The sequence below is a fragment of the Protopterus annectens genome, chromosome 14.part0 (genome assembly GCF_019279795.1).
Source record: "Protopterus annectens isolate FY-2018-M chromosome 14.part0, PAN1.0, whole genome shotgun sequence".
NCBI lineage: Eukaryota > Metazoa > Chordata > Ceratodontiformes > Protopteridae > Protopterus > Protopterus annectens.
In genome coordinates, this window is record NC_056748.1 from 477152395 (window position 1) to 477178511 (window position 26117).

General features: G+C 40.0%; 1 protein-coding gene across 1 annotated transcript in view; it reads left to right on the top strand.

Annotated features, from left to right (window-relative positions):
* MMS19 (MMS19 homolog, cytosolic iron-sulfur assembly component) overlaps nt 1-26117 on the top strand; it is a 2295919-nt gene that overhangs the window by 667818 nt on the left and 1601984 nt on the right. Inside the window, exon 10 of the mRNA XM_044055580.1 lies at nt 19218-19356. Within this exon, the coding sequence (XP_043911515.1) occupies nt 19218-19356 (139 nt within the window). The remainder of the gene's footprint in view (nt 1-19217; nt 19357-26117) is intronic.

Below are 26117 nucleotides of genomic sequence, written 5' to 3' on the forward strand. Positions count from 1 at the left end.
GCAGTTTGGTATAGTAGGTTTAAGGAGAGGTAAGTGACTGCCTGAGGAGGGTGCTGGATCAGATGTTGTGAGGAGGAGATTAGGGGAGAGTAAGTGAAGGCAAATAAGGTGGGGAGGGGTTGAGGGGGAAAATATCATCTGATACTCCTGGGGCATCAGATCTTAGTACTACTGCTCAGACCCTATAGGCATTTATTTTACTGTTAGATTACCAAATATATGTTTCATGTTATATTATCAACTTATATTTTCAAGCACCGATGCCTTGTGTCATGTTACCCTAGTTTGACTTGTGTCATTTCTTGAGGTAGAGAGTTACCATGTACTGGTTCTGTTAATGTAGGACTACCTATTATCTGTTTCTCATGAGCCTAAGGATTATTTTTATCTTCTCGTAACCTGCAGTGCCTTCATAACTTGTAAAAAAAATCAAAACATAGAGAAAATAATATCTTAAATCCATTGAGAAGCAAGACTGAGTCCAGCATTTGTAATTTATTATAGTTGTTTGTTTTGTTGTATTACGTTTTGAATTTTGGACTCTGTCTTGCTTTTCAGTGGATTTAAGGTATTATTATCTCTACTTATTTTTAATCTTGCTTCTTTTGGCAACCATAGCTATACCAGTTTAAAGACTGTATCTTTGCCAACAACTGTGCAGTTACTCCTAGTATCCCTCCACAAGATACCAGATATTTGCTTTTGTGTAGTACCATTTCTGACCTTATACCCTGAGGATATATCATTAACTGGGTTTTCCTTTTCATTGTCCATGGACTCAAAAATGAAAATGCCCATGCGGAACTTTGAAATCCTGGTCTTCCGTCTCAGAGTTAATAGAGAAGTATGAGGCTCCCAGATGTTGTGAGGAGAATGATTTAGGGGTGCATTGCTTATTTCCAGAAGACCACACCCTTAAGGAAGTTTGAAAGGTTGCTCATGAGAAGGGATGTTTGTCGCAAGTCTCCATAGCTTCTAGAGGGTGACTATGAAGTATTGTAGACATCTGAACAGCCCCACAGAATGGTATGCTTCTCCCTTAATGAATACCCTCAAATATTTCATGAAAGTAAGTTTAATATATCCATCAAATACTCATGTGTGACAGAAATATCTTTTGGCTGCCTAAGAGGCTCCCTTGCAGACTAAAAATACTACATTCTTTGTGACAGCCTTGAAGGAGAGCATTACTTATTAGTTGGTAATAATTTCTTCCTTAAGAAGGGTGACTAGGACTCTGATTCACTGTGATTTTTTTATCTTTGATTCTGCAGTGGACTAAACCTTCTGCACAGTGTTACTCAATTGGTTTATTTTTCATTTTTTTCTATGCCTGTCCTTCTGTTTCCAGGTTGCATCATTGTCCACTATATTATTCTATGTAGCTGCTTCTGCTGAGTAATTGCTTTGTGGATATTTCTGGTATTTTATATACCCGCCTGTCTGATTATAGGTTTTGTCAACTTTTTTTCTTTCTACTGTATTAGCTATTAGATAACTGCTTCTGCTGTGTATGATTTTGTGATGTTTACTGGTCTTCTCTTTTGAAGTTCTTTTTATCACCTTATCTGATTCTTTATAATGCATGTTTTTGGTAATTCATCTTCAAAACTGAAAATAAACATGACTTTATGGCTGTTCTTGTGACCATTTTGTAGTCTAATAGCTTGGACCATTGTTACAAATTTGAAGCGGTTTATGCTAATCTTACTGTTGTGACTTTAGTTAATTTTTTGTGCATAACTTTGTGCTGCAGTTAATTGTTAATGATATCCTCAACAAAGCTTAAAACTTTATTATTAGAACCTGTTTGACTGGACTGAAAATTTATTCAGATTTCTGTATGGAGACCTTAATGTTTGGTTTGCCACATAGCCTTTCTGTATTTAGACAAATTCAAACATGTTTCAGAAGTGCTGCTTCATGTGTCACTGAGAAAAGAAGAAAGGCAAGCACTTGGTTTTTGTGAAACAGTTGATTACATTTTCTTAGAGCATTGGTGATTTTAGTTGGTGATGACTTTTTCTCTCTTGTTCTAAAACTAAATTTGGAACCATTGTCTCCAATCCAAGGTCAGGCTATCTAGGTGGTTGCCCCATTGCATTATGTTTGTCTGCAGAGCTAAGTGACTGTCACTGCCTAACAAACTGAAACCTCATTCAGAGTGGTGGCAAAACATCTACAGCTTTCTTCTAGAGTCCTATTGATGATATTTGTGCTGCAGCTACTTGATCTACAGTGCATACGTTTATCTCTCATTTTAAGATGGGCCCACAGTCTGTGTATAGGGCTTCATTCATCTTCACTTTCCTTCACAACATCCTTACAGGGTTTTTGTGGTAGCTGTGGACTCAGTTGAGATGGACAGAATATAAAACATCTGCTATGAAAGTTAAATACTTACCCTAATGCTATATCCACATTTGTTGTCTTCTGTCCATCTCAACTTTAACTCCTTCCATTCCAAGTTATCACTATCTTGGGCTCTTGATTGACCATACTGGACCTGTCCAGACCCTTACTTACAGTCCTTGACTGTGCTATTGCCATTTCAGTCTTTTCTGATTTTGTAGTGTAGGTGGAGTATAATGTATGGGGGCAAACTTGATCTGAGGAACTGTGAGGGCAGATGGAAATTGTAGGCAGGGGAGGAGGGTGAGACCATGAGTCCAAAGTCTGAGAGCTGTAGGCATTAGATCCAACTGGATCCAGTATACCCAACAGTTGAAGAAGACGGAAGAAGACATCATGGATCTGGCATTATGGTAAGCACATAATTTTCATTTTCAGACAGATGGCAGTTTAAAACATGATCAGTGTTCTCTATGTTTACATCAGAATGTTTTCAGTTTACCAGACCAATTCAAAACATCAAGAAATAGTAAACCCTTCCACCAGATCAGGGGACCTGATGTGAGGATTGCGTTTGCTGTTCATTATGTTTACATATAAAATCCATTTTAAAACATTTTACAAGAAAATAAAAGTGAGAAAAAGCGCCAAAACCTTTTGAAAGGGTTTATAGGGTTAAGGAAGCAGTAAACTTCCTTAAAGTTATACAGCTATACATTCTTTTTTGGTGCCCTTTTTTAAAACAGATTTTTCCAACAAACTTAGATTATTACCAGATATGTTTCCAGTGGCTGGTGTCTAGGCAGTATTGGGTATTATGTCTGGTGATCCATGTATTAGGGAACAGACTGACAATGCACTTTGATATTGCTTATACCATTAGGAAATAGTTTTATATGTATACGCTACATGATATTATAGAAAAGGTGAAAACACATTATGAAAACATTTTCTTTCAAAAGTGTAAACATAATGAAAGATCTTGGTACAACCTTTGTACTATGGAAGTCTTTGAACTGCATGGGTGCTGTAACTGCAGTACTCTGTATACTATTTTAGTTAGCCATGTTTAGCTCCTCTTTTTAATGAGGACAAATTACTCATTCTTTTAGAAACGATTGCTGAGTATGTGTAGGGTATTAGTAATGGCAGGAAATGTAATACTTTTCGGGCTCCTATTAAATGATTGAAGATGCATTCTTTTGAATGCATCTTGATCTAACTTGAAAGCACGAAAAGGCAAAATAGCGAAACGGCATATAAGCAAATTCTTTCCCTGGGAAAGAAATTGCTTGGCCGCTTCTGTTACTTTGCCATTTTCGTCACTGTAGTGTGATCTCGGAGTTGGTTTATTGAAGTAGGGTGTGTGTGGGGGGTGTGGGGGCAAAGATCCCCAGTTTATGTAATGTTTAAAAATTTTTTTTTCTTTTGTGGAACAGCTATTTTTTTTCCCTTGGAAAAAAATTGCTGTTCTAAGCATTCGACATTGTAAGCTTTTGCATACATGGGCTCGATAAATCATTGTTCGCTTTTTTAAGCGTTCGATGATTTAACATAGACCCTACTTTTCTTGTTGTAGATTATTAATAAAGGGCTTATTGCGCATTTAAGTTTTGGTGACTTCAGAAATTCTCATTAAGGACTCGAGGAGAAGAGACCAAGATGTCAGTGGTTCAAAGATGAAAGTTTAGTCTCATTGTAAACTGAGTTCATATGGTTTCAGTGCTCTTAATATTCCACATTATCTGTTTTTGAATGGAGAAGCAGTTAAGCTGCAGTAATTTTTTTATGGTGATGTGTGTTGACACATCAGTCTGTTAACGAATGCCATTAGTGTTGCTTGTCTTGGTTTACAATTGAAGGCAAACAGGCAGGGTAGTTCGCTTATATGCTTTCTTACATAGAAACACATCAGGATGGATAGCAGCAGTTCAAAATATAAATGAACTGATTAGCTGACAGGCTACACAGACATGCATGCTTACATCTCTGCAGCTTACTACAAAATCGCAGTTAGACTCGCACGTGTTTAGTATTAATACACGCCCATGGAAAGCTCCTTAAAGTACACATACATACTGATCTACATCCTCCCTCTTTAATGAATTGCCCTCAATAAAATGACATCTGAAAAAGAGATGCAATTATATGGACACTGAGAAATAAACAGTACATTCATGTCCTTATGTCCAAGTTGCCGTGTATCTGGAGCATGGTCTGGAAATGCAACCTGATCTAGTGATATATCAATCAGAACTGGGTTTAGCAACAGGGACAATCATTGGTGAACAGTCTGTTTCAGGAGTATTGGGATTCTTCTCAGGAGCAGGGATATTTACTGGAACGTCCTGTGGAACCATAATGCTGGATAACTCGCTCTGAGATTTAGTATTTCTCACAGGTGTGATAACTGCAATACAGGCTTGGACACTGGGACCAAATATTTCCAATTCTGCCTAAATTCTACTCCTTGTGATTCCACAATGTACAATCCAGCTCTGGACATGCACTTTTCATGACACCAATCTGATCAAAACCTTTGGATGTCTGCATCCTCACTATCTCCCCTTCTCATAATGGCTTGAGCAGTTTGCTGGTCTTATCATAAATAAGACTTCTGGGATAAGCGCTTCTTCAACAGATGGGCTTTCATTAACTTGTTGTTCTTGACTCATGGAACCAGTAGATGACTGCTAATGGGTAGTATGAATCTGGTTTGTCTCGGCAGAAGTCTTTGTGCAGGTGAACCAAGATGTTTATCACAAGGGATATTTCTGAGATTCAAGAAAACATCACTATTGTCTTATTTCAACTTTTCTAGTAATTGTTTTGCACTTTGAACTGCACTTTCTGTTAAACTATTTGACTGTTGGTACTCAGGGCTACTTGTAACATGATTAAAGTCCCACTCTTCAGCAAATATTTTGAACTTCTGGCTTGTAAACTGTGTACCATTGTCAGAAATAACTTTCTGCAGATTACCATGTATTGCAAAATGATGTTTCATCTTAGTAATGACAGTACTGGATGCTAGATTAGGAAGTAGGTCAATCTTAGACCAATTAGAATAAGAGTCTGCTAACACCAAGTAATGTTGACCATTCCATTCATAGGTTCATAGGTTCATACTAGGCTATCTGCCCTAGGGCATTTATAAGCCTAGCCAGAGTGTGTGTGGCTTTCACCACCCCTTAGGATGAGAATACTATACCCATTAGTTTGCTGTGCCTCTGTCCAGCAGTGATACAGAGATGATTCCCAGGGTAAACCTATGATCTCCCATCCACTCATCAAGATTTCTCTTGAACAGAGTCAGTGAGGGGCTCTGCCTCACATGGACTGGGATTCTGTTCCATAGTGTAGGGAGTCTCTGGGTGATGAATCTGTCCCTCCAGCACGTCCTATTTATATCCGTGTTGAGGTTTAAGTCTTTTGCTCTCGTGGCTCTGGTGGATTTGGATTTTTTGAGGTGGAGCATGTCCATTAATTCCGGGTTGGACATGGCCTTGTATGTCAGGCACAGATCACCTCTGAGCAGACGGTATGCGACTGAATAGAGCTGGAGTTTCTTCAGTCTGGCATCGTATGACATATGTTTGAGCCCCTTTATCCTTTTGGTGAGGAACTTTTGGGGTCTTTCCAACTGCTGCAGGTGTCGGGTAAGGTACATTCAATGGGGCGTTGTACTCAATCATTGGTCTGATAAGTGAAGAGTACAGGGGTACAATGACCTCTCCTGATCTGGATGTGAATCCCTTCATGATCAGGTGGGCAATGTAGAAGGTCTTCCTAACCACTTTGGCAATGTGAGTGTCAAAAGAGAGGTTACTGTCAACTTGGGTCCCCAGGTCCCTGATAACTTCTTCCATGTTTAATGGATTACCACCTATGTGGTAATTAGGGGTTACCTTGTTTTTCCCAAAGGGTATGACTATACATTTTTTGGCATTTAGCTTAAGGCCATGGCTCTGGCACCAGTTATCCATTTCTATGAGACCTCTCTGGAGGATGTCTGTGTCTGATGGAGTGTCAATTATGGTGCCCAGTTTGCAATCATCTGCAAATTTTGTCAGCCACAATCCCCCTATGTTTGCCTGCACTTCAGAAAAATAAATGCCGAACAAGAGGGGGCCCAGGACTGAGCCCTGTGGGACACCGCTCGTGACCGGCTTAGAGTCTGACATGGCATCAGCAACTCTAACCCTGTGTGTTCTGTCCTTGAGCCAGTTTGCAACCCATCTTGTGACATATGGGTTTACATCTAAGCTGGTGAGCTTTTCTGTGATGCCCGAGTGGGGTATTGTGTCGAACGCTTTTGCTAGGTCAAGTTAGGCTGTGTGAACTGCCTTACCCTCATCAATGGCCTTAGTGACTGTTTCGAAAGTCGACCAAGTTCAAGAGGCAGGATCTGCCCTTGACAAAGCCAAATTGGGTAGGATCCAGTGTCTGTAGGTCCCCAATGTCTTTATTTATGAGTTCCATGATGATCCTCTCCATAGCTTTGCAGACAAGGCTCGTCAAGCTTATGGGGCGGTAATTTCCAGGGTCCATAGAAGCACCGCCTTTGTGGAGTGGGACCACAGTTGCCGTACGCCATTCTTTGGGTACGTATCCTGTAGTAAGGCTAAGATTAAACAGCAGCCTTATGTGTGGGTTTAGTTCCTCATTGAGTTCGTGTAGCACACAGCCGGGGACACCGTCCGGTCCCATTGATGCTGTTTTTTGCTTTAGAGAGAGCAGCTCTCACCTGGGCATCTGAGATGTTTGGGAGGCTAGACTCTGGTGGGATAGATATTTCTCCTTTTAGAGGGGAGGGAGGGGAGAAATTTGCACTGAACCTGTCTGCCAGTATGTTGGCAATGTCTGTGGGTTCAGTGATTTTTTTATCATTTTGGACTAATTCTGAGCATATCTGGGAGTTTCCACCCAGGTTTCTAACATAGCTAAAGAAGGCCTTATGATTGTCTTTTGTGTCATTAGCGATTTTTCTCTCAAAGTTGGCCTTGGATGATTTTATGAGTGATCGTAGTTTTTGCTAGTATTGATCAGAGATGCCTTCCCTTTTAGGGATTTTGCTCTGTCATGTAGTAGCTTTCTCCTCTTGTTGTAGTGTTTGTTTATGGCTGGGGTCCACCAGACCGGGAGCCTGCCTTTGGTGGAAAGGGTCTTGATTTTATTAGGGATTGCTTGATCCATACATTCCTGGAGGTGCTCGTAGAAGGCATTTGTAAGGGTTTCAGCAGCTTGGGTTGTGGTTTCCACTGGCTCGGGGGCCTTGAAGGATACCACTCCAGTCTTAAGAAGTGTGAAGTTTGCTTTTGAGAAGTTCTTCACTGTGGTCTTTTTTGCTGGGGGTGGGGGTGGGATGTGGATCTCCAGTGAGATTAATTTATGGTCTGATCTCACCAATGAGGGATATACTTCCGGTGTGGAGCATTTTGTCCCCATGTTTGTGATGATCAGGTCTAGTATATTTTCTCCTGTTGTGGGAATGGTGACTAGTTGTTCCATAGCATTTGAGTGTATGAACTCCAGGAACCTTTGGGCTAGGGTGTTGGGGCTTGAGTAATGTTCCCAGTCTATGTTTGGGTAGTTGAAGTCACCCAATATGATGGTGTTTGGAGAGACATTCATACTTTCCAGTGTCTTCAGGAAGGCTGTGTGGGTTTCCTGAGTTTGAGAAGGTGGTCTGTAGCATTTTACAAACTGTAGGCCAGTTTTACCTATGGTTAATTGCACCTGGATGGTCTCCGATGCTTCGTGCATTGCCACTAACCTGGAGGTGTGGGTATCCTTTATGAATATGGATACTCCCCCTCCTTTTGTGGTTCGGTCCGGATTTTGGGGCCGGAACACATGATATGAGGTATAACCTGATAGTGCTGGGGTGCTCTCAGGAGCCTTGAACCAGGTTTCAGTCACAGCACAGACATCGATGTTCTCCATACTGAGGAGGGCTTCGAGGGCGTGCATCTTGAGGTTTAGACTTCTGGCATTGAGCAGTATTACCCTTAGTTTTTCTCCATTTTTGTTTTCTAGGCCGGTAGGTTTATCATTTGAGCCTTGCCTAAAAAGGCACTATGGGGGTGGCAAGAGCCTTTGCCAATATCTGGAAGCCCAGAGGTGACAGGTGCAAGCCGTCCCTTGCGAAGCAGCGTGGCTTGTCAAGCATGTCATCCCAGGCAGACAGACATTGGATCCCCTTAGAATGACACCAGTAATTAAGCCAATTATTAAAGCTGATCATTTTGTCTCTGTATTGTGGCATCATTCTTGGTGAGGGTAGGATACTGCTCAGGGTCAGGGTCATACCGGCCTGGGCTACATAATCTGAGAGCTCCTCTATGTCTCTCTTCATGTAGTCCAGGGAGGTACGTCTCAGGTCGTTCACACCGGCATGGACAATGACTGAGTCATACTTGTACTTGCTGTGGAGTGACCTGAGTGCTTGTGTTATGTTATGTTACGCCTGACAGGCATTTTACTGTGATCTTTTCCTTGTTCAGTCTGGTGAGTGGGACGTCAGTGTGTCTGACTATGGAGTCACCTATAACAAGTGTGTCTGGCATTGTGTTTGGCCTTAAGGGCTGTGACTGTTTAGCACACTGACTTTGAGAACTATGTGTTGCATGTCTTATGTCTTGAGGTGGCAGTTGCTTGGGTGTCTGCTTTGGAGGCGTCTGTAGTTTTGGTAGATTTTTGATCAGTGCCTCAGAGTATGTCTTTGTGTGTTTATGTGTTTGTTTTGCAGTTGTGATAGTTCTATGTGAAACTGGGTTTGTGGTGTGCGTGGTTTCGAAAATGTCTGCAGCTGCTGTCAACCAAGGTAGTTAAGGAATCTGGTTTAGCTGAAGGTGGTTCTTTGTGTTGATGTGGCTTAGTACTATTACATATAGAACAAGATGAAAGTACTCTCTTAATGTCCTGTGACATAGAAGGCCAAAACATTAATACTCTCGCCCTTCTTTTGGTAGATTCAGTTCTTGGTGGCCACAATGCAAAATAGTAATATACTCTTGATGTAAGGATTTTGGAACAATCACTTTTGGACCTTTCATGATATCATTGCCAAAATCTCATCTATGTAAGGAAAATAAGGTTGCAGATCATGACGCAAACAAGATTGCTTTGACTGCCATCCTCGAATGATAAAGTGGTTGAGCTTCTGAAGAACTGGATGTGGCTGTATGACTTCTAAGCTCATCAAGACGTGTGGAAGAAAAATTTCTCACTTCCATGACTTCAAAATCAAATTTCTCATTTTCATTCTATTCAGTGGTATTTCTGGGCGATCTGGATAATGTATCAGAAAGATAAAGAAGTTTGCCTTTTGTGTAGACAATATTGAAATTATACTTTTGTAATTTGAGCATCATGCATTGCAATCTGGCAGGAGCTGTATACATAGGCTTTCTCAAAATAGTGACTAGAGGTTGGTAATCTGTTTTGATCTGGATAGGTCTACCTTAAATATAATCATGGAACTTCGAACATGCAAACACAATTACCAAGAGCTCTTTATCTGCACGTACTGCATTTCAGTTTGGGTTAGAGTTCTGGATGCATAAGCTGCTGGTCTACCCTCTTGAAGAATGACTGCACCAAGACCAATGTGATCATCATAGTATCTGAGAGTTGGTGGACTAACAATTCTCTGTTTCAGGACATCAAATGCTCTCTGGTGTTCTGACCATGACCAAGGTACATCTTTGCTTGTCAGCACTCTGAGTGGTGCTGAAAGTTGGCTCAAGTCTGGAATGAACTTTGCCTAGGTAGTTAACTATGCCAAGAAAACATTGTAGGACTTAAACATTGTCTGGAGCTGGCATCTCAAGAATTGCTGTTTGCTTGGAAGGATCTGGTCGTAAGCCTGAACTGGTAAATATATGACCAACATAAGTAACTTCTCGTAACCTGAATTTGCACTTCTGAGGATTCAGCTTAAGATTCACTTCACATGCTTTTTCCAGAATTTTCTTGAGGAATCTGTCATGCTCAGCTTCACCATTACCTCCTACTAGAATGTCATCAACTATAATAGCACACTGATGCCCAGAATTTATCCCAAATGGCATTGTCAAAAATCTGTACCTGCCAAAAGGAGTACTGAAAGTGGTTAGCAATGAAGATTTTCAGTCAAGCAAAATTTGCCAAAATTAACTCTTTGTATCCAAGAGAGAAAAAACAGTGGGATTTGGCATAAGAGCAGCAAATTATTTGACTGTATTCATTGGAAGATGAGGTCTTTTCAGTGCATTGTTCAAATCTTGTGGATCAATAAATATGGTGATATCATCTGACCTTTTCTTATGAGCTACAACCATGGATGATACCCATTCAGTTGGTTCTTCATCTGGACAAATTACAGCTTGCTGCACCATTTTATCTAGTTTAGCTCTGACTGTGTTCTGTATAGCTATTGGAACTTTCCAGGCAGGTCTGATAACTGGGCTAACTTTTGAGTCTAACTTCATGGAGTACACAACTGGGAGCTTGCCTAGTTTGTCTTCGAAAAGATCAACATAGGTAGAAAAAATAGACTGGGCAAAATTGGTCTTTCAAGCTTACATGGTGCACCTCCTTATTAAATGAAAGAAGTCCCATTTTCAAACTGTCTCTGAGGCTTGATAATGATTGTATGTGCCTTTTGACCACATAAAATTGCAAGTCATAGTTGTTCACAGCAGAGTAACATGAAAGCACTACTGAACCTTCAATTTGAATTTCTTCACCACTATAAGCAACAAGCGTTGCACATTTTGCTAAATCAAGCTTCTCACTAGCACATACTCTAGCAAATGTTTCTGCTGACATAACATTGCACTTTGAACCTTTGTCTGCTTTGAGCTCTATGGGTTTTCCATTTATCCAAACAGTACAAAATACTTCATTCTTTGCCTATAAATCTACTGTATTTACTGTTTCATTAAGCACAGACACACCATCAACATAAAAGTAGGGTCACAGCTTTCTAATTGATCAGCTCGTCTATTTGAGTGTTCTCTTTTAATAAAAGAATAAGCCTCTTTTGATTTATAAAATCTTTGGAAATGATTCCACTTTTTAGATCTGTAGCATTGCTGACCAAAAGTTAAGCACTTTTCTCTTTTAGACACATGATTACCACCACAATTATGGTAGGTGAGGGAACATGCTTTGAGTTTGTTGACTCGCCCTTGTGCTTCACTGAGACTGTGTGCACTCTGGACTTTGCTAGAAAGCTATGGGGTTTACCAGTGAGTGTTACAGAGTTCACAGTTGCTGCCAAGTTTCTTTTAACCACTTGGTGCATACTATCAACGTGATTACTATAAAATACTGGAAGCGTGCATTTCTCATTTGTAAGCATATTTACATCCTTTTCTGTGAGCTCATATATCTGACAAATCTCAATGGCCTTATTCAAAGTTAAATCACTGTCGCAAAGCAAAAGCTTTCTCACAGCATCATCTTTAGTACCACACACAAGTCTGTCTTTTATCAACTCATCCCTTAAATACCAAATCTGCACATTTTAGCTCTGTTTCTCAAGTCAGTTATATATGCTGCAAAGGTTTCACCAGTTTTTTGATCTCTTATGTTAAATAAGTGCCTTTCCATTATAATATTCGTTTGGGGGTTGCACATTTCTCTAAATTTACTTTTTAAGCTCTCTGGGTCTTCCCTTGACTCAGCCTGCAGCACTATATGATGATTTTCCCCCTATCCTGCAAATACAGCCAGTGCATACACAAATGAAAGCTCTCTTTCTATGACTTCTGAACTAGCTAAATTAAGCAGAATAAATGCCTCTGTACGGTCATCTTTATCAGAAAATGCACCTTGTATGAAAATATTGTACTGTTGCTCACACACCCTCCAATTCTCTGCAATATTATTATCAAATACAAGTGGAGCTGGCCACATAAAATCAGCCCCTTGTACAAATCTGAAAAGCTCAAAGCAGATATGTAAAAAATGAATGTTCAGAATGATGTGCCACCTGTTGAGGAAATTTATCCACTGATATTTTCTGAAGGGCCACAACTTGCAGTACGAACCTTCAGACCAGGCTGATGCTGCTTTCTTCATTGCTAACTGTCTCTGTCTTGCCTTCTTTTGTAAACTCCATACTGCAGTGAGAAATGTTTTATATGCCATTTTAAAATGTTGTATGTTCCCATATAATAAAATGCAAAGCCAGATGCCACAGCTCCACATGGTAAAGTTTAATATCTCCAGCTGCATTAATTGTACTGCAGACAGTGCTAGTAGAATCCTCTCAAGTAATCAAGAAAGTATGGACATACTAGATTTATCTCACCTCAACAACCTTCTGCAAGTACCACGTTGAAAAATTCTCTCCTTGTGAACTCTACTTCCTTTTATCCTCCTACAAGCCTTTCTAATATCCTTAGACTTTTGAAGGATGTATACCTTCACATACCTATCCACCTCATCTGCAAAAAATTCCTCAGGTTCCGTTTCTTTATCACACTTTCAGTACTCTGATTTTCCCTTCAGTCTTTCTGCTACCAGGTTTTTCACAAAGTGCCTCACACCAGCCATTGTCTTTTGCAGAAACCAGTGAGTAAAAATATTTTCTAAACTAGATGATCTTCTTATCCAGGCTGCTTCAAAGGATACTTTACTAATCCACCTCTTTTCACACAGTTTCACTTGTGGAAAGACTTCACCGTCAACCTCATGAAGTCTTTTCTAATCCCATCGCAGTATCTTGTCGTCTTGGGTTGCAGGATGAACACTTACTCTCAATTACCACCTTTCTTCCTCTAGGGAAAGTGCTATTCCTTTCCAACTATGTCCAGTCCCTGTTTCTCCTAAGTTACACTTCAGTAAGAGAACTCCTAAGAGCTCTGGGCTACATGGCAGCCATAATACCTATGGTAGCCTTGGCCTGAATTCAAACAAGAAAGATCCACTGGTACATGAAGTCCCTTTGGTGTCTCACTGGACTTCTAAATTGGTCTAAATGCCTTTTCTGAAGAAGAGTTGCAATAGTGGGTTTCCCAGATCCATCTCAATCCAGGGTTACCTTTCCCTCCACCCAAGAAATCAATAGAGACACATCAGATCTGGCTTGTGGTACATGGACGGGTCCTACAACTATTCAAGGCCAGTAGTTACCCTGGGAAATGAGGAAACACATCAGTGCTCAAGGAAATGAAGGCCCTTATCAAAGTTCTTAAGGTATTCTCACACCTCTGGAAACCAGGTTCTTTCAGGATTTTTACAGACAACACCACAGTCATGTGATAGTATCAACAAATCAGGAGGGGAGCAAAGTCTTACCAGCTGTGCAGGCTAGCTGTGGCATGGGACAATGCAGTAAAAACACCTTTGCCCTTTAGGCCATTTGAATTCTGTCAGCAGACAATGCTCTCACAAACTCACTAATCTGGTCCATGGAAGACCCTTACAAATGGAAGTTGAACATGAAGGTCTTCCTGGACATAATCCACAAATGAGGTGTCCTTCAAATAGATATCTCTCCTCTTTTCAGAAGAAACAGCTCAAGATGTTTTGCTCCAGAATCCATTGCTCTCAGGCCTGGAGAATGGATGCCTTGCCCTTCCAATGGGGGAAAAGTTCCTGTATGCATTTCCCTCCCCCAGTCTGAAATGCCTCCTGAAGTTCCAAAGAAACAAACCAGGAATCTTGCTAGTAACTTCCTTTTGACCCAGGCAGCACTGGTTCCTCCTTCTCCATCTAGCCCGGGTCTGTCACTGCAAGTTACTCCATAAAGTGGACTTGTTCACACAGAACAAGGGCCCCTTCTCTTACATCCCAACCTGCAGGCTCTCAATTTGACTTGAATTTTAATCCTTTTCTGACACTGATTTTCAGAGCACATGCTCCAGGAGGCAAGAAGCCTACAACTAGAAACTCTTACATCACCAAGTGGAAAGATTTTTTTATCTGGTGTCTTAAGAAGAAGAAGGACCTATTTAAGGTAGAGAGCTTGCTTACTCTGCCTTACTTGTGTGAGTTGCTAAAAAGTGGACTAGCCTACTCCTCCCTTTAAGGCACACCTGTCTGCTGTCTTTGCCTGCATGCCTCTAAACCCTCTGCTGCTTCCCAGAATTGGAGTCAAACAGTTTTTAAAAGGTGTCTTTCACCTGAACCCACTTAGGTGGTCCATTCCTCTCCTGGGATTTTAGCTTTGTCTTGGAAAAAACTTACTGTACCAAATTTTGAACCAGTAGCCAATAACCTCAGTTCTGTACCTTTAAAATAGTTCTGTTGGTTGCTCTCACCTTTGTCAGAAGAGTTACTGAGCTTCAGTCCCTTATGGCCATTCTGCTTTTCCTCATATTCTATAAGGATATGGTTTCCTTAAGGTCTAAACATCCCCCCCCCCTTTTTATGCCAAAGGTAGTAAATGAACTGTCCATCAACAAGACTATCTTTTTGCCTGCCTTCTTTCTTAACCCACAAAATAAGGAAGAAAGACTTCTCCATTCCATGGTTGTGCACAGACCATTAATATTCCACTTGGATGGGACAAATGCTTTCAGGAAAACACCAGCTTTTTGTCATCCTAGAAAAGAGCAAGTTGGGTAGTCCTATCTCCAAATAGATCATCTCCAAGTGGATTTCCAAAGTCATCTCATTATTTTACTCCATACTTGACAAATCTGTGTCCTCATGGTGAAGGTTTATTCCACCAGAACAATCTTTTCACCTGGAGCCTTCTTCAAAGGTATTGACTCCAGATCTGTTCTGGAGGCAGCCACCTGGTTATCAGTTCACACCTTTATTAGACACTACAGAACATTTTTTATTTCAGATTTAGAAATGCCTTTGCTAGATTTGCCCTCCTAGAACTGGTAGACAGATCCTACATCTCCACAGCATCCACCCTTAACAACCTGTAACTTTGAGAATCACCTATCATCATTGGAATGTTGCAACAGTGAGCTAAGGAATGGCACAGTACAGTTGTGTAAGAATTTCAGTAATGTTCTACTGATCACTGTTGCAGTATTGCAACCCTCCCTATTCCCCCTTTGCTCTGTTAATCTCTCTTTGGCGATCTTTCTGTACATTTATTGCCCAAGGAGAGGAACAGTTACTTTTCCCCCTCTTAGTTGGACTATTTTATTTGTTCTCTGGTTCCCGCAGGGTCTTCTGGCTGTAGATAGTATGAGGCTTTTCCAGTCATATGCTCGCTTATTTACCCTTGTGTGTAGGGGTTGAGGTCATATGTCAGGCATATGGTGCATCAGGAAGGTTTTGGCTTTGGTACTCCATCCGGACATTAGATTACCTCAGGCAGGATTAACCCATCAGTACTGGAATATTGCAGCTGTGAGATTAATATGAAATCTACAGTTTTGGTAAGTTTTTACACAACTGTACTTTATATGGGTTCCTCAGTGTACTCAATGTATAGTTTGCATAAAATCATGATCATTTTCCTAGGAATAAGTCTCCTCAGCATTTACATCATAGTGATCCTTACATTGTTAATGTATTTAGCCTGGGAGATGCCTACATAACAAGGTAATTCATTCCTTCTTTCTCTCTGTTATACCGAGGTAATTAAACTCACTGAGTCTCTCAGGGTTTACAACTCATTTACGCTAGTGCCAGTTACAGCTGAGAGAACAGTTAATGCTAGGTCTTCTGGAAACTTGACACAGCTGGTTTGCAGAAGGAGTGAATGGGAGGGATTACTACCAGCACAGTGCTGTTGCAGCAGCCCTAGAGAGCAAAAGTGACAGCACTGTGAATACCTCTATCTACTTATGTTGATCTTTGCACAGTTGAATGTTCTATTCATTCAGCCTGTCAGAGTACAACTTTGGCACCAATCATTGTTTGTGTAAGACCCTCTTGTAGGGTGTTGACATCATTTGGAGATTCTATGACTGCTCCAGCAAACTCAAACTCAGCCATAGACCTCTAGATTTAGCTTGTACTTTGGAGAAATAGATTCCAGACAGTAGTGACCCCATTATTGATCCCTGTGGAACACCACTGGTTACAGGTTTGCTGTTGGAGGTGGAGTCCCCTATTTTGACTATATGGGTTCCGTTAGTGAGCCAGTTAGTGATCCACCTAATGATATAAGGGTTGATGTCGAGCTAGGTGAGTTTGTCAATGATGTCTGAGTGGGGGACAGTGTCAAAAGCCTTGGCTAAGTCTAGGTAGGCTGTATGCACAGATTTCCCCTCGTCAAGGGCCTTGGTGACTGTCTCGAAGAAGTCCAGGCATGATCTCCCTTTGACAAATCCAAATTGAGTAGGGTCAAGTGTTTAGAGATTACCTATATCTTTGGTGTAAGGTCCATGATGATACGCCCCATTGCCTTGCAGATAAGGCTGGTCAGGCTAATAGGTCTATAGTTCCCGAGGTCAGTGGAAGAACCACCTTTGTGCAAGGGGATAACGGTGGCCTTTTTCCATTCAGCTGGGATGAAGCCAGTGCTTAGACTATGACTGAAAATATTACCCAATGGTGGTGGTAATTTCTGTTTGAGCCCATGTAAGGTGTAGGCTGGGATGTTAACATATCCCATAAATGCTGTGTTTTTGACCTTAGAAAGGGCATTCATGACCTGCTCTTTAGAGTTACAAGGTAGAGGACAGGTGGTAGGGATGTCATGGGGTACATGTGGTGGGGACAGGGGAGTGAAGTTTGCTATCCTGTTAGCTGACAGGTTCTGTGAAATGTCCACTGGCTTAGCATATGTGGTATTCTTAACTGCCAGCTCGGCACAAATCAGGGCCTTTCATTTTAGGTTACTGATGTAACTAAAGAATGCCTTATGGTTGTCCTTAGTTTAGGAAGCTAATTTGGATTTGAAGTTAACTTTGGAGGAATTCACAAGGTCTTATTTGCTTGTTTATGCTGAGGAGAGAGTGTTTCCAGTTTAGGGCTCGCTCCCTCTTACTCTTAGACAGCAATTTCTTCCTCTTATGATTTTATTCTTCTATGGAGCTATGAAAGGTGTGAGAGGCCAAACATGTTCATTTTTATTAAATGTATTTGTGGTTTGAATTTTCCCAATGGCTTATTTATTTATCATAATGTAGCATTTTATACAACTTTGTTTCACATCAGAGTTTGTAGTTTGTATGTGTGCATCATTTAGATTTAACATCAGTAAGGTAGCTGTATATGCAAACATGTTTCTTTTTCTTATTGTTAACTGTAAACTTGAAGAATATATATAACTTAGAACCAAACTAATGAAAACACTTTTTTCACTTTATTTATTTCCACTTTGTTGACCGAGATAGTCCCACTAGGCAAATGGCCTCCTTTCAGGGTAGTCCCAAGGGGGTATTCTTACTGGGATCACATTCAGAAGTTCGACTTTTCAAAAAGTCAAATTTATATGGTCAAGACCATATGATCGATTTTTCAAGAAGTCGAACTTCAGAAAACAACAAAAGTGGATGTTTTTGCAGGAGGCTAATCCCCCTGCACCTCCCCCCACTAACTGTATATTCAATATACCAACTCCGAGATTGTACTACAGTTGGGAAAAGGGTAGCTTCCCAGATCACCACTGTACCGTGATCTCCATTCAAAAGCTTTGACTTTCTGAAAAGTCAATCATATGGTCTTGAGCATATGAGGTTCGACTTTCCAAAGCTTCTGAATGGGACCCTCATACTGACAGTGGGAAATTTGGCCAGGACACCAGGGGAATAGTCCTTATTCTTTTTGATAAGGGAAGTGCTGTGAGATCCATTACAGCCACCTTGAGCTGTCACCAACTTAGGCAGATTGGGCCCTGGTTTAACATCTCATCTGAAGGATGGCAAACTCAGAAGTGCAGCATTCTGCTTATGCTGCACTTCAGTATCAGCATTGGAAAATTAATCCAACTACCTGGTTTAAGAATAAAATCCACATACTTCTGCACTAAAGGCAAGTGTGCTTCATGTTGGGCTACTCCATCTGCGTACTTGTTACTGGAGAGTGCTGAATTTCTGATTTTCAACTGCTTCATGTAGTTTTTCGGTACTGTTTTTTAAAAAAACGTTTTTTTCCCATTTCAAGTCAGAATAAAGTGAAGCCTTAAATGCATGAGATCTGTTTTTTGCCACACTCTTGGTTGACAGTTTTACAGGAATTTAAGGGAGTCATTTTTCAGAATCCAACAACATGAGTGAGGTTTCAAACTTGTCTGTGGCCTAGAGGGATAGAGCCTTGACTGCAGCCCAACCAATACAGGGTCATTTAGTAGCAAAAGCATTGGAGGAATTGCTGTTGCGAAGTTGGAAAATAGTGGCCATTGCCCGTTTTTCTGCCCCAGAGAGGGAGAAAGAGAAGGAGGAAAAGGGTGTGTATATGTTGATGTCCTCCTATAAGATTCTATGATGGAGACCTGGGGACTTGGTAGGAGTACCTTCCTCCTGTGGGGTGGAGGTGCATGTCTGTCTGAAAGGAAGAATCATTCACACAAGCAAGTTGATATCTCCACACTGAATTCTTTTCACTCTGTGCCCTGAAGCATTTGCTGAGGTGCACTGTGGGAGGTTGTATACATAAAAACAAAAAAATCCATCAAGAAAAATGCCCTCCTCCACTTGAGTCTCCACTCCACTCTTGGAGGCTAAAATCAGCCATATTATGGGAATAAGTTGGCTAGTGGGATGGACTGTGTGGTTGTTTAGTGAGGACAAAAAAAAAAAACAATAAGTCCCTGATCTTGATTTAGGAAGTTAGAAGTTGAGAAGTCAGTGGAAATGTGAGTATGCTAATATGAAAATTGATTAAAACCAACACTAAGCTAATTGTAATGATCCATTTTGAGTTTTCAGAGGAAAAACTATCCTTCATGCTTAAAAATGGCTTGATGACTTGGGTGACTTGCATTGCACTATTTATTTAATTTTCTGTTTTAGGTCTTCCAAACCGACAGCAAGAAGATTGAGTCAGAAGCATTGTCAGCCCTGCAGGCACTAACCAGCTGTCTATCTAGATCGGTTGTGGAGGCAGGTTCTGAAGACATCTTGGATTCTTTTCTGAGCACCATTCTGCAAGGTACTAGCACTGTAACCCACAAAGTGATGGTCAACAGCTAAACCTCTGACCATAATTAAAAAATAACCAGATTCCTTCCCTGGCATTATTCCATGCTGTGCTCTTGGACATTTTAAAAATCTTTACTATTCTCTATTACACAAAATCTTGTGTTATTCTAAAGCTCCAGAAACAGCTGCACAATCTCAACCCATTATTTGCATAACTGCTTTATGTCCCTCCACCCTTAGGAAGGATGAGAAGGTATACTATGTCTGATATTAAGTAGGGTATTTAAATATGAGACCCAGTTGAACAGCTCAGTAGTAGAAACATAAGGACAGTTTAGAATAGTCATTCAAACTCAATTTGCCTCTGGAAGATGGGAGAAAAGAGTACTCAGTTGAAGCTTATGGTTACACATGGAGGACATGTAGGCTATACCATGGCAGCTTCTAAAGGCCAGGACTAAACCTCATATACTGGAGCTGGGAGACTGCAACATTAAATGCAGTGCTACCATGCCACTTCACACATTTCATAAGTGTTTAATACTTTTAAGGCATTAATGATCAAGTTTAAAGCAGCAAACAAATGTTATAAAAACATTTACCACTCTCCTAATTGCGTCTTTTGGTTGACATCACTAACTTAATATAATTCCTTGTGGGAAGTCTTTGAACAAAATTTAACTTTTAAATGTTGCTTAAATAAAAGAAAGTGAAGCTCAACTGGCTACTGTCACATTCTGTCCAGGTGGACATTTAGATCACATAAATGATGCCTTTTGGTGGTCAATAAAAAACAGCTGAGCTTTTTCTTATTTGTTGCAACACCAGTGCCCCCCCCCCAAAAAAAAAAAAGAAAACAAAACATTAAACTGCTTAGATCTGCTGTAGTTTTAGATTGTAACCACTAAGATGATATTGTGAAAAAGTTGTGTTTTTATAACATCTGTTCGCCACTTTAAACTTGGTCTTTAAGGAATTCTCAAAGCAGATGTGCTAAAGTTTTTTCCCCTACCTCATGTGGTGCATGTTTTGACAGTTAGCATTGTGAATTGTCTGTGGTCCTGTTTGTACCTTCTTTGCTAGTGTAAGTAGGGTTGTTACTCATCCTTCTACCTTTTAGATATGTTGTCACACTTATAGTCATATTACATTGTAGGGTGAAACGCTTTGGTGATCAAAGATAGAGATGAGTGGCAAACTGGATAGGTTTCTTTTCAGGCAGTGCTGAACATTTTTTTGAGCTCGTTTTGGATACTAGTACTGTAGTAGTAGCCCTTGCACTGGATTGACAAATGGTTTAACAGATTTGTTTTGGTGGGGTTTGTTCAGCTGCTGAATGTTGTATTGTCTTTCTATAGTATTTAGCAATAAGTACTTGACAGTACAAAAATCCACATTTTTCCTTTCCATTATATTAAACTTTCTACTGTAGTACACAAACATTGCCTACTGACATGGTCGGTAGTTCATAAATGTGCTATACAGCGGGTCATAATACAAGAAATGGATCACAAATGATGTGAAGGAAAAACTTCGGCAGTTGTCAGTGTTAGACAAAGTGCCCTTCTGTGTGGAGAAAATTTGCTTAAAGAATTTCTGTAAATGCTCTTCTCGATGTGTACTGCAGACATTTTTTGAAGGGTGATACCCAAGTTTGGTAAGTACAATATTTGCGGTTCAGTTGTCAGCATGAGTATTTGTCCTCTGTGTAGAAACGGATATGCAAGTTATTGTGGCATTATCTGTTCTGGTTGTAAAACTTGATTAAAACTGAAATCCATTTCTGTTGATGTCAGTTCTCAGCACCCGAGGGAGAGAAGTATAGATAACCACAGTGGAGACTGAGAGTGTAAAGTCTGGCAAAGTATTACACAGATCCCACCATGGATCTCACTGTAAGTTGTTAATTGTATAACTTCAGTTAGAATAATACGTTATAGCGAGTTTACTCTGTGATGTTAGTTGTAGGAAATGTTTATGAGGCCTTAAGCCTTCATTCTTCTTAACACACTGTTTAGATCTAAAATGATTAGATTTGCTTACAGCCTTAAAATAATTTACAGAGCGCAAGGGCTATGTTTTAGGCCTCACACTTCCTTCTTCTCATTAACTATGTATGTGTGTACTAGACACTTTATTTTTTTAACATCTTTATTGAACAATCACTTGTGATGCAGGCAAACCTACATTTTTATAAAAGTAATCAAACTATATTAAGAAGTTCACATTTACAAATATTTACATCAAATATATTGTTCCATACCATATAATCAAAGCTACATTACATAAATTGTTCAATTCCTGCCTTCTTTTATACCTCATTCCTCCTCCCAAATATTTTGTTCCCACGATTTCCATTTATGGCGTTTTATTCATATGCTGCAGTATCCATAACATGAGGGAGTCCACCATTGACTGACTTGTACATCTGGCCAATATACAAAATTCTAAAGCTACTGTGATGTACGTGTGACACCCATACATCAGCAAACATATGTCAGCCATAATGAGATGTCTGGTATGAAGTGGATCTCAGCATGTACAAACCTCAGAACTTTTCTGCCGCCTGTTCGATCTCTTGCGCTGGCCATCGCTTGTCAGTCAAGTTGCAAGCTTTGGTTCAGATAAGTACCCCGTTGGGTTTTTTCTTTAAAATTTTGGCTACTGTATTTAGCTGTGATTACATGTTAGCTAGGAAAAGCAAGTGTCAGTGTGGAAGGCAGATTCTGCATTGGGATACTCATGACCTTTGCTTGTTTTGCCTAGGCCCAGACCATGCCCATACTGCCTGTAAGGCCTTCACAACCCAAACTCTTCACAGACATTTTGCTTCCCTGAAATTATATCTTGAGAATCAATGCCTTAAGCATCTCATTCATGATATGGAGGTAGCATCGGACCCTTCAGATGAGCCACAACCAAAAAAAGCCAAGAAGACACAGCCTGATATAACTGCTGCTACCTTGGATCCTGATATCTCTCCTAAGGCCGATGTGGGCCCAGAGGCCATCCTGGTATCAGTAGATGTTCCTTTGATGGGTACCACAGAGGAGGCCGTGAAGGACCTACCATCATATCTGCAAGGGAATCCCAGGCGTCCAACTCTGGTGTAAGGAGGAACCATGGTTTGTTATTACTGAAGGCCCACGTGGCATCACCCAGATCATCATGTGGGAGGATGTTCATACCAACATTGTGGAGTGCAGGCTGACATCTGGCCCATCCACCTTCCACCACATGGAGGTTCCAAAAAAGAAAGAGCTTAAGACTAAACATGTTTCTCCTGCTCCCCAGGAACAAACAACGGATTGGCAGGCCTTCTCCCAAGGCCTATACTCCTACCTTTTTCGAAAGATCCCACGTCCGGTTCTTTTATCAATATTACAATATTCACTACTTTAAGTATAGTTGGTTTATACTTTGATTCACATTTTCTAGTAATCGCATTTTTGGCAGCCACCAAAATTAAACTTAAGAAGGTCTTACTATGTGTAGGCAGTTCAGATCCTGTATCCCATTTCAAAAAATAATTTCCTTAGTTACACTCATTTGCTCACCCAGTATTCCTGAGTACTCTATAGGGAATTCTTAAGGTCTGCCAACTCATTACACTCCCAGACCATATGCTCCCAGGTGCCTCTTTCTTCTCCATTACACTGCCAACATTTGCTATCTATCTATCTGAGGAAATATCTTAAATTTTCTAGACTTTGTTATATATTTGGGAGCCATGCATATATCCCACTTTGTTCCTTTGTGAATTGCTTAGCCAGTCTCTCTTCCCAAACTTTTTTAACCTCCTCTGATTGATACCTGTTGTTATCAGACAAAATGTATGTGCCCTAATAAGTATTCCTTTTTAACAGCAGCTTCTGTTTTAGATTTTATAAAAACTCTACCAGTGCTGTTTTTTTGCTTAGGATCCCCTCTATTTCTTTCTCCTTGCCTATACTCTGATATCACTCCTTGATGGGGAAGGCATTTTCTACCCTGCTGGACAAATGAATTCTTGGCCTCTTCTCATTCTCTTACCTTTCCCCCTCTAATTATTTGCTCCCCAAACCTTGGTTCCTTTGCCAGTTTTTCCTAGTAAATTACAGCCCCCTCTTGCTTGTTCTCTGTATCCCTAACTGCAGTCATTCCCATAGTCAGTATCTCCTTTCTCCATCCCTATGTTGGCTTAGTTCTTAGAATACTTTCTGCTACTTTATGAGTATAATATTCTGCATGGTTATTGTTGTTATTCTTAAGGCCCTGCATCCAAAATCACAGTCTCTCCTTGTTTATTGAACTCCCGCTGTTTCATCATCATACCTTTCCACTTAGAATTATAGCTTTCTGCTTGTGCTATGTATAGGAGGAGCTTTAACTGTGTAGCTCTCAAATACCCCTTCAAATCAGGTAGTCCTAAACCACCTTGTTCTGCTGGAAGGATCAACTTATCCCACTTGACTCTTGCCCTGTTCCCCTCCCAGATAAAATTTTCAACTCTTTATTAATTGCTATCCACAACGCCTTCTCTGGTTAATAAAATTTTGCATGATCTCTGTATAAAACTAAAGGGACTAAAAGTGTTTTCATTACTTATGTCTTGCTATCCATATCCATAAAACGGAGCTTCTAATTTCATGTTTTTTGTGTTATTTTTTGTTTAGTCTCTTCCCACATATCCTTAGCTACCATAACAGAATCCTTTTAATCCATACTCCTAAGTACTTTATTTTATCATGTCCGCATAAGTATGGATATTGCTGAACCACTTCTTTTGTGTGTATATAGTTTACAGCTAATGCCTTTGTTTTATTTTCATTAGTTTTATATCCCAAAAAGACTTGAAACTGCCTCACAATTATCTACAATACTTTAATGTCCCTTTCTGGTTTAATCAGGTATAAAATAGTACCACCTGCAAATAAAGTCAGCTTTTCTTGACTACCATACCAATTATATCCTTGAATTTGAGTCCCTTTTTTCTTTACCAGTGGTTCTAAATATAACGCAAATAAAAAAGGAAAGAGGACACCCTTGCCTGGTTCCTTTGCTCAAACTGAGCTTATCCGAGGGTAATCCTCCACTTAAATTTTCACCTTTGATCCGAATCAACCTTATAATTTTATTAGGGAATGCAAATGCTTCCATTGCCTTACTCTTAAAATCCCAGCTTACTCTGTTGATTGCTTTCTCTGTATCAAAACCCACAAACAACAGTGGTATTTTCTTATATTCTACTTCCCTCGGGATCATGATTGTTCTGTTAATGTTGTCAAATGTTTGCCTCCCCTCCACAAAACCACATTGATCCATATTTATCAATTTTAGGATCACCTTTGCCGTTCTTTTAGCCATTATAGACATAAGCACTTTATAAACATGAAAGCCAAAACACCAGGACTTGGAGACAGCTGTAGGTTCCAGTATAAAAAAACTTTAATAGACATGTGCGCTTTCATGGGCAACCCCACTTCTTCAGATGTCAGTACAAATTAAAACAAACCCTTCACTTATATATACACCTCCCCCTTAAAACATATGACTAAAACAACCAATACCTTCTCATTATATGAGCAATCACTATTAATTTAAAACAAGACACCACAAAATGTATACTTATAGATGCCAACATATATTAAAAATACAAACGTATTAAAACCAGTTCATGGAACATGAGCATAAATAATTCATTAGTGCTTCTATCTAAAAAGCTACCTAGATTTTAACTTAGGGCGTAGAAGTATGGACACAATAAATTATATACTTTTTTAATTTGTGCTGACATCTGAATAAGTGGGGTTGCTCACGAAAGAGCTTGTGTCTATTAAAGTTTTTTATACTGGATCCTGCAGCTGTCTCCAAGTCCTGGTGTTTTTTGCACGACAAGTGAGATTTAGAGCCTTGGTGGCAGTTTTGTGCTTTATCACTTATAATCATGGTTTATAATCAAAATGGGCCTCTGAGGTTTTTGATTATCGCCAGTCAGATTGTGGTAATCCTTTGCTGGGAAGATAGGTTCCCTTTGGAGCAAAAAAAAAAAAAACTTCCATTTAAAATATCTTTATTTTGTAGCACTTTCCGGTTCAGGAAGGATATTTTAAATCTAGGTCTTTGTTTTAACAGACTGTTATGAAATTGTACTGTAATTTTAAATGAGAGTACTCTTTTTTTTTCCTGCCAATGTAAAAGCTGTGTAAAGTAATTGCAAACTGTTTTTTTTCTGTAGCAAAATAGTGTGTATTTTACTTTTGGGGGCTGGCACTGGCATAGTGTTTCAGAGTGCTTTTTACCTTGTTTTTATGTGAAAAAAGTGACATTTAAAGACTTAGGTTTTACTGGCTGTTGTCACTTGTTTTCCATGGGAAAGAGGCATCATTTTTAGTTTGACCATGAAACAAACTATTGGTCCCACAGTTGGTCCTTCTTCCAGCATCAAAAAAAAAAAAAAAAGTTAACAGCCTTTGCCACCATGGCAGTGGGTGAAACTGCTGTGGCCATTAATTGTACCTAAAACCACTCATCTTTTACCTTGGATCAGTCTAGTGTACCACTTAGAGACGCTGTGAACTTGGGGTTAACCATTTCTTCTGCTGGTGCTGGGGTTCCCTCATTGGGCAAGGGAGAGCCACTCTTGCTGGTCCTGGGAGAGAGAACAAGGAAAGCTTCCCTGTTTTGTCAGAATGCTTTACCCATCCCCAAAGAAGCTGCTGTCAAAAAGAAAACTAAAGATTTATTTACCCCTCCTCAGTTTTCATTAGACAAGAGTAGTTTATTGGTTCT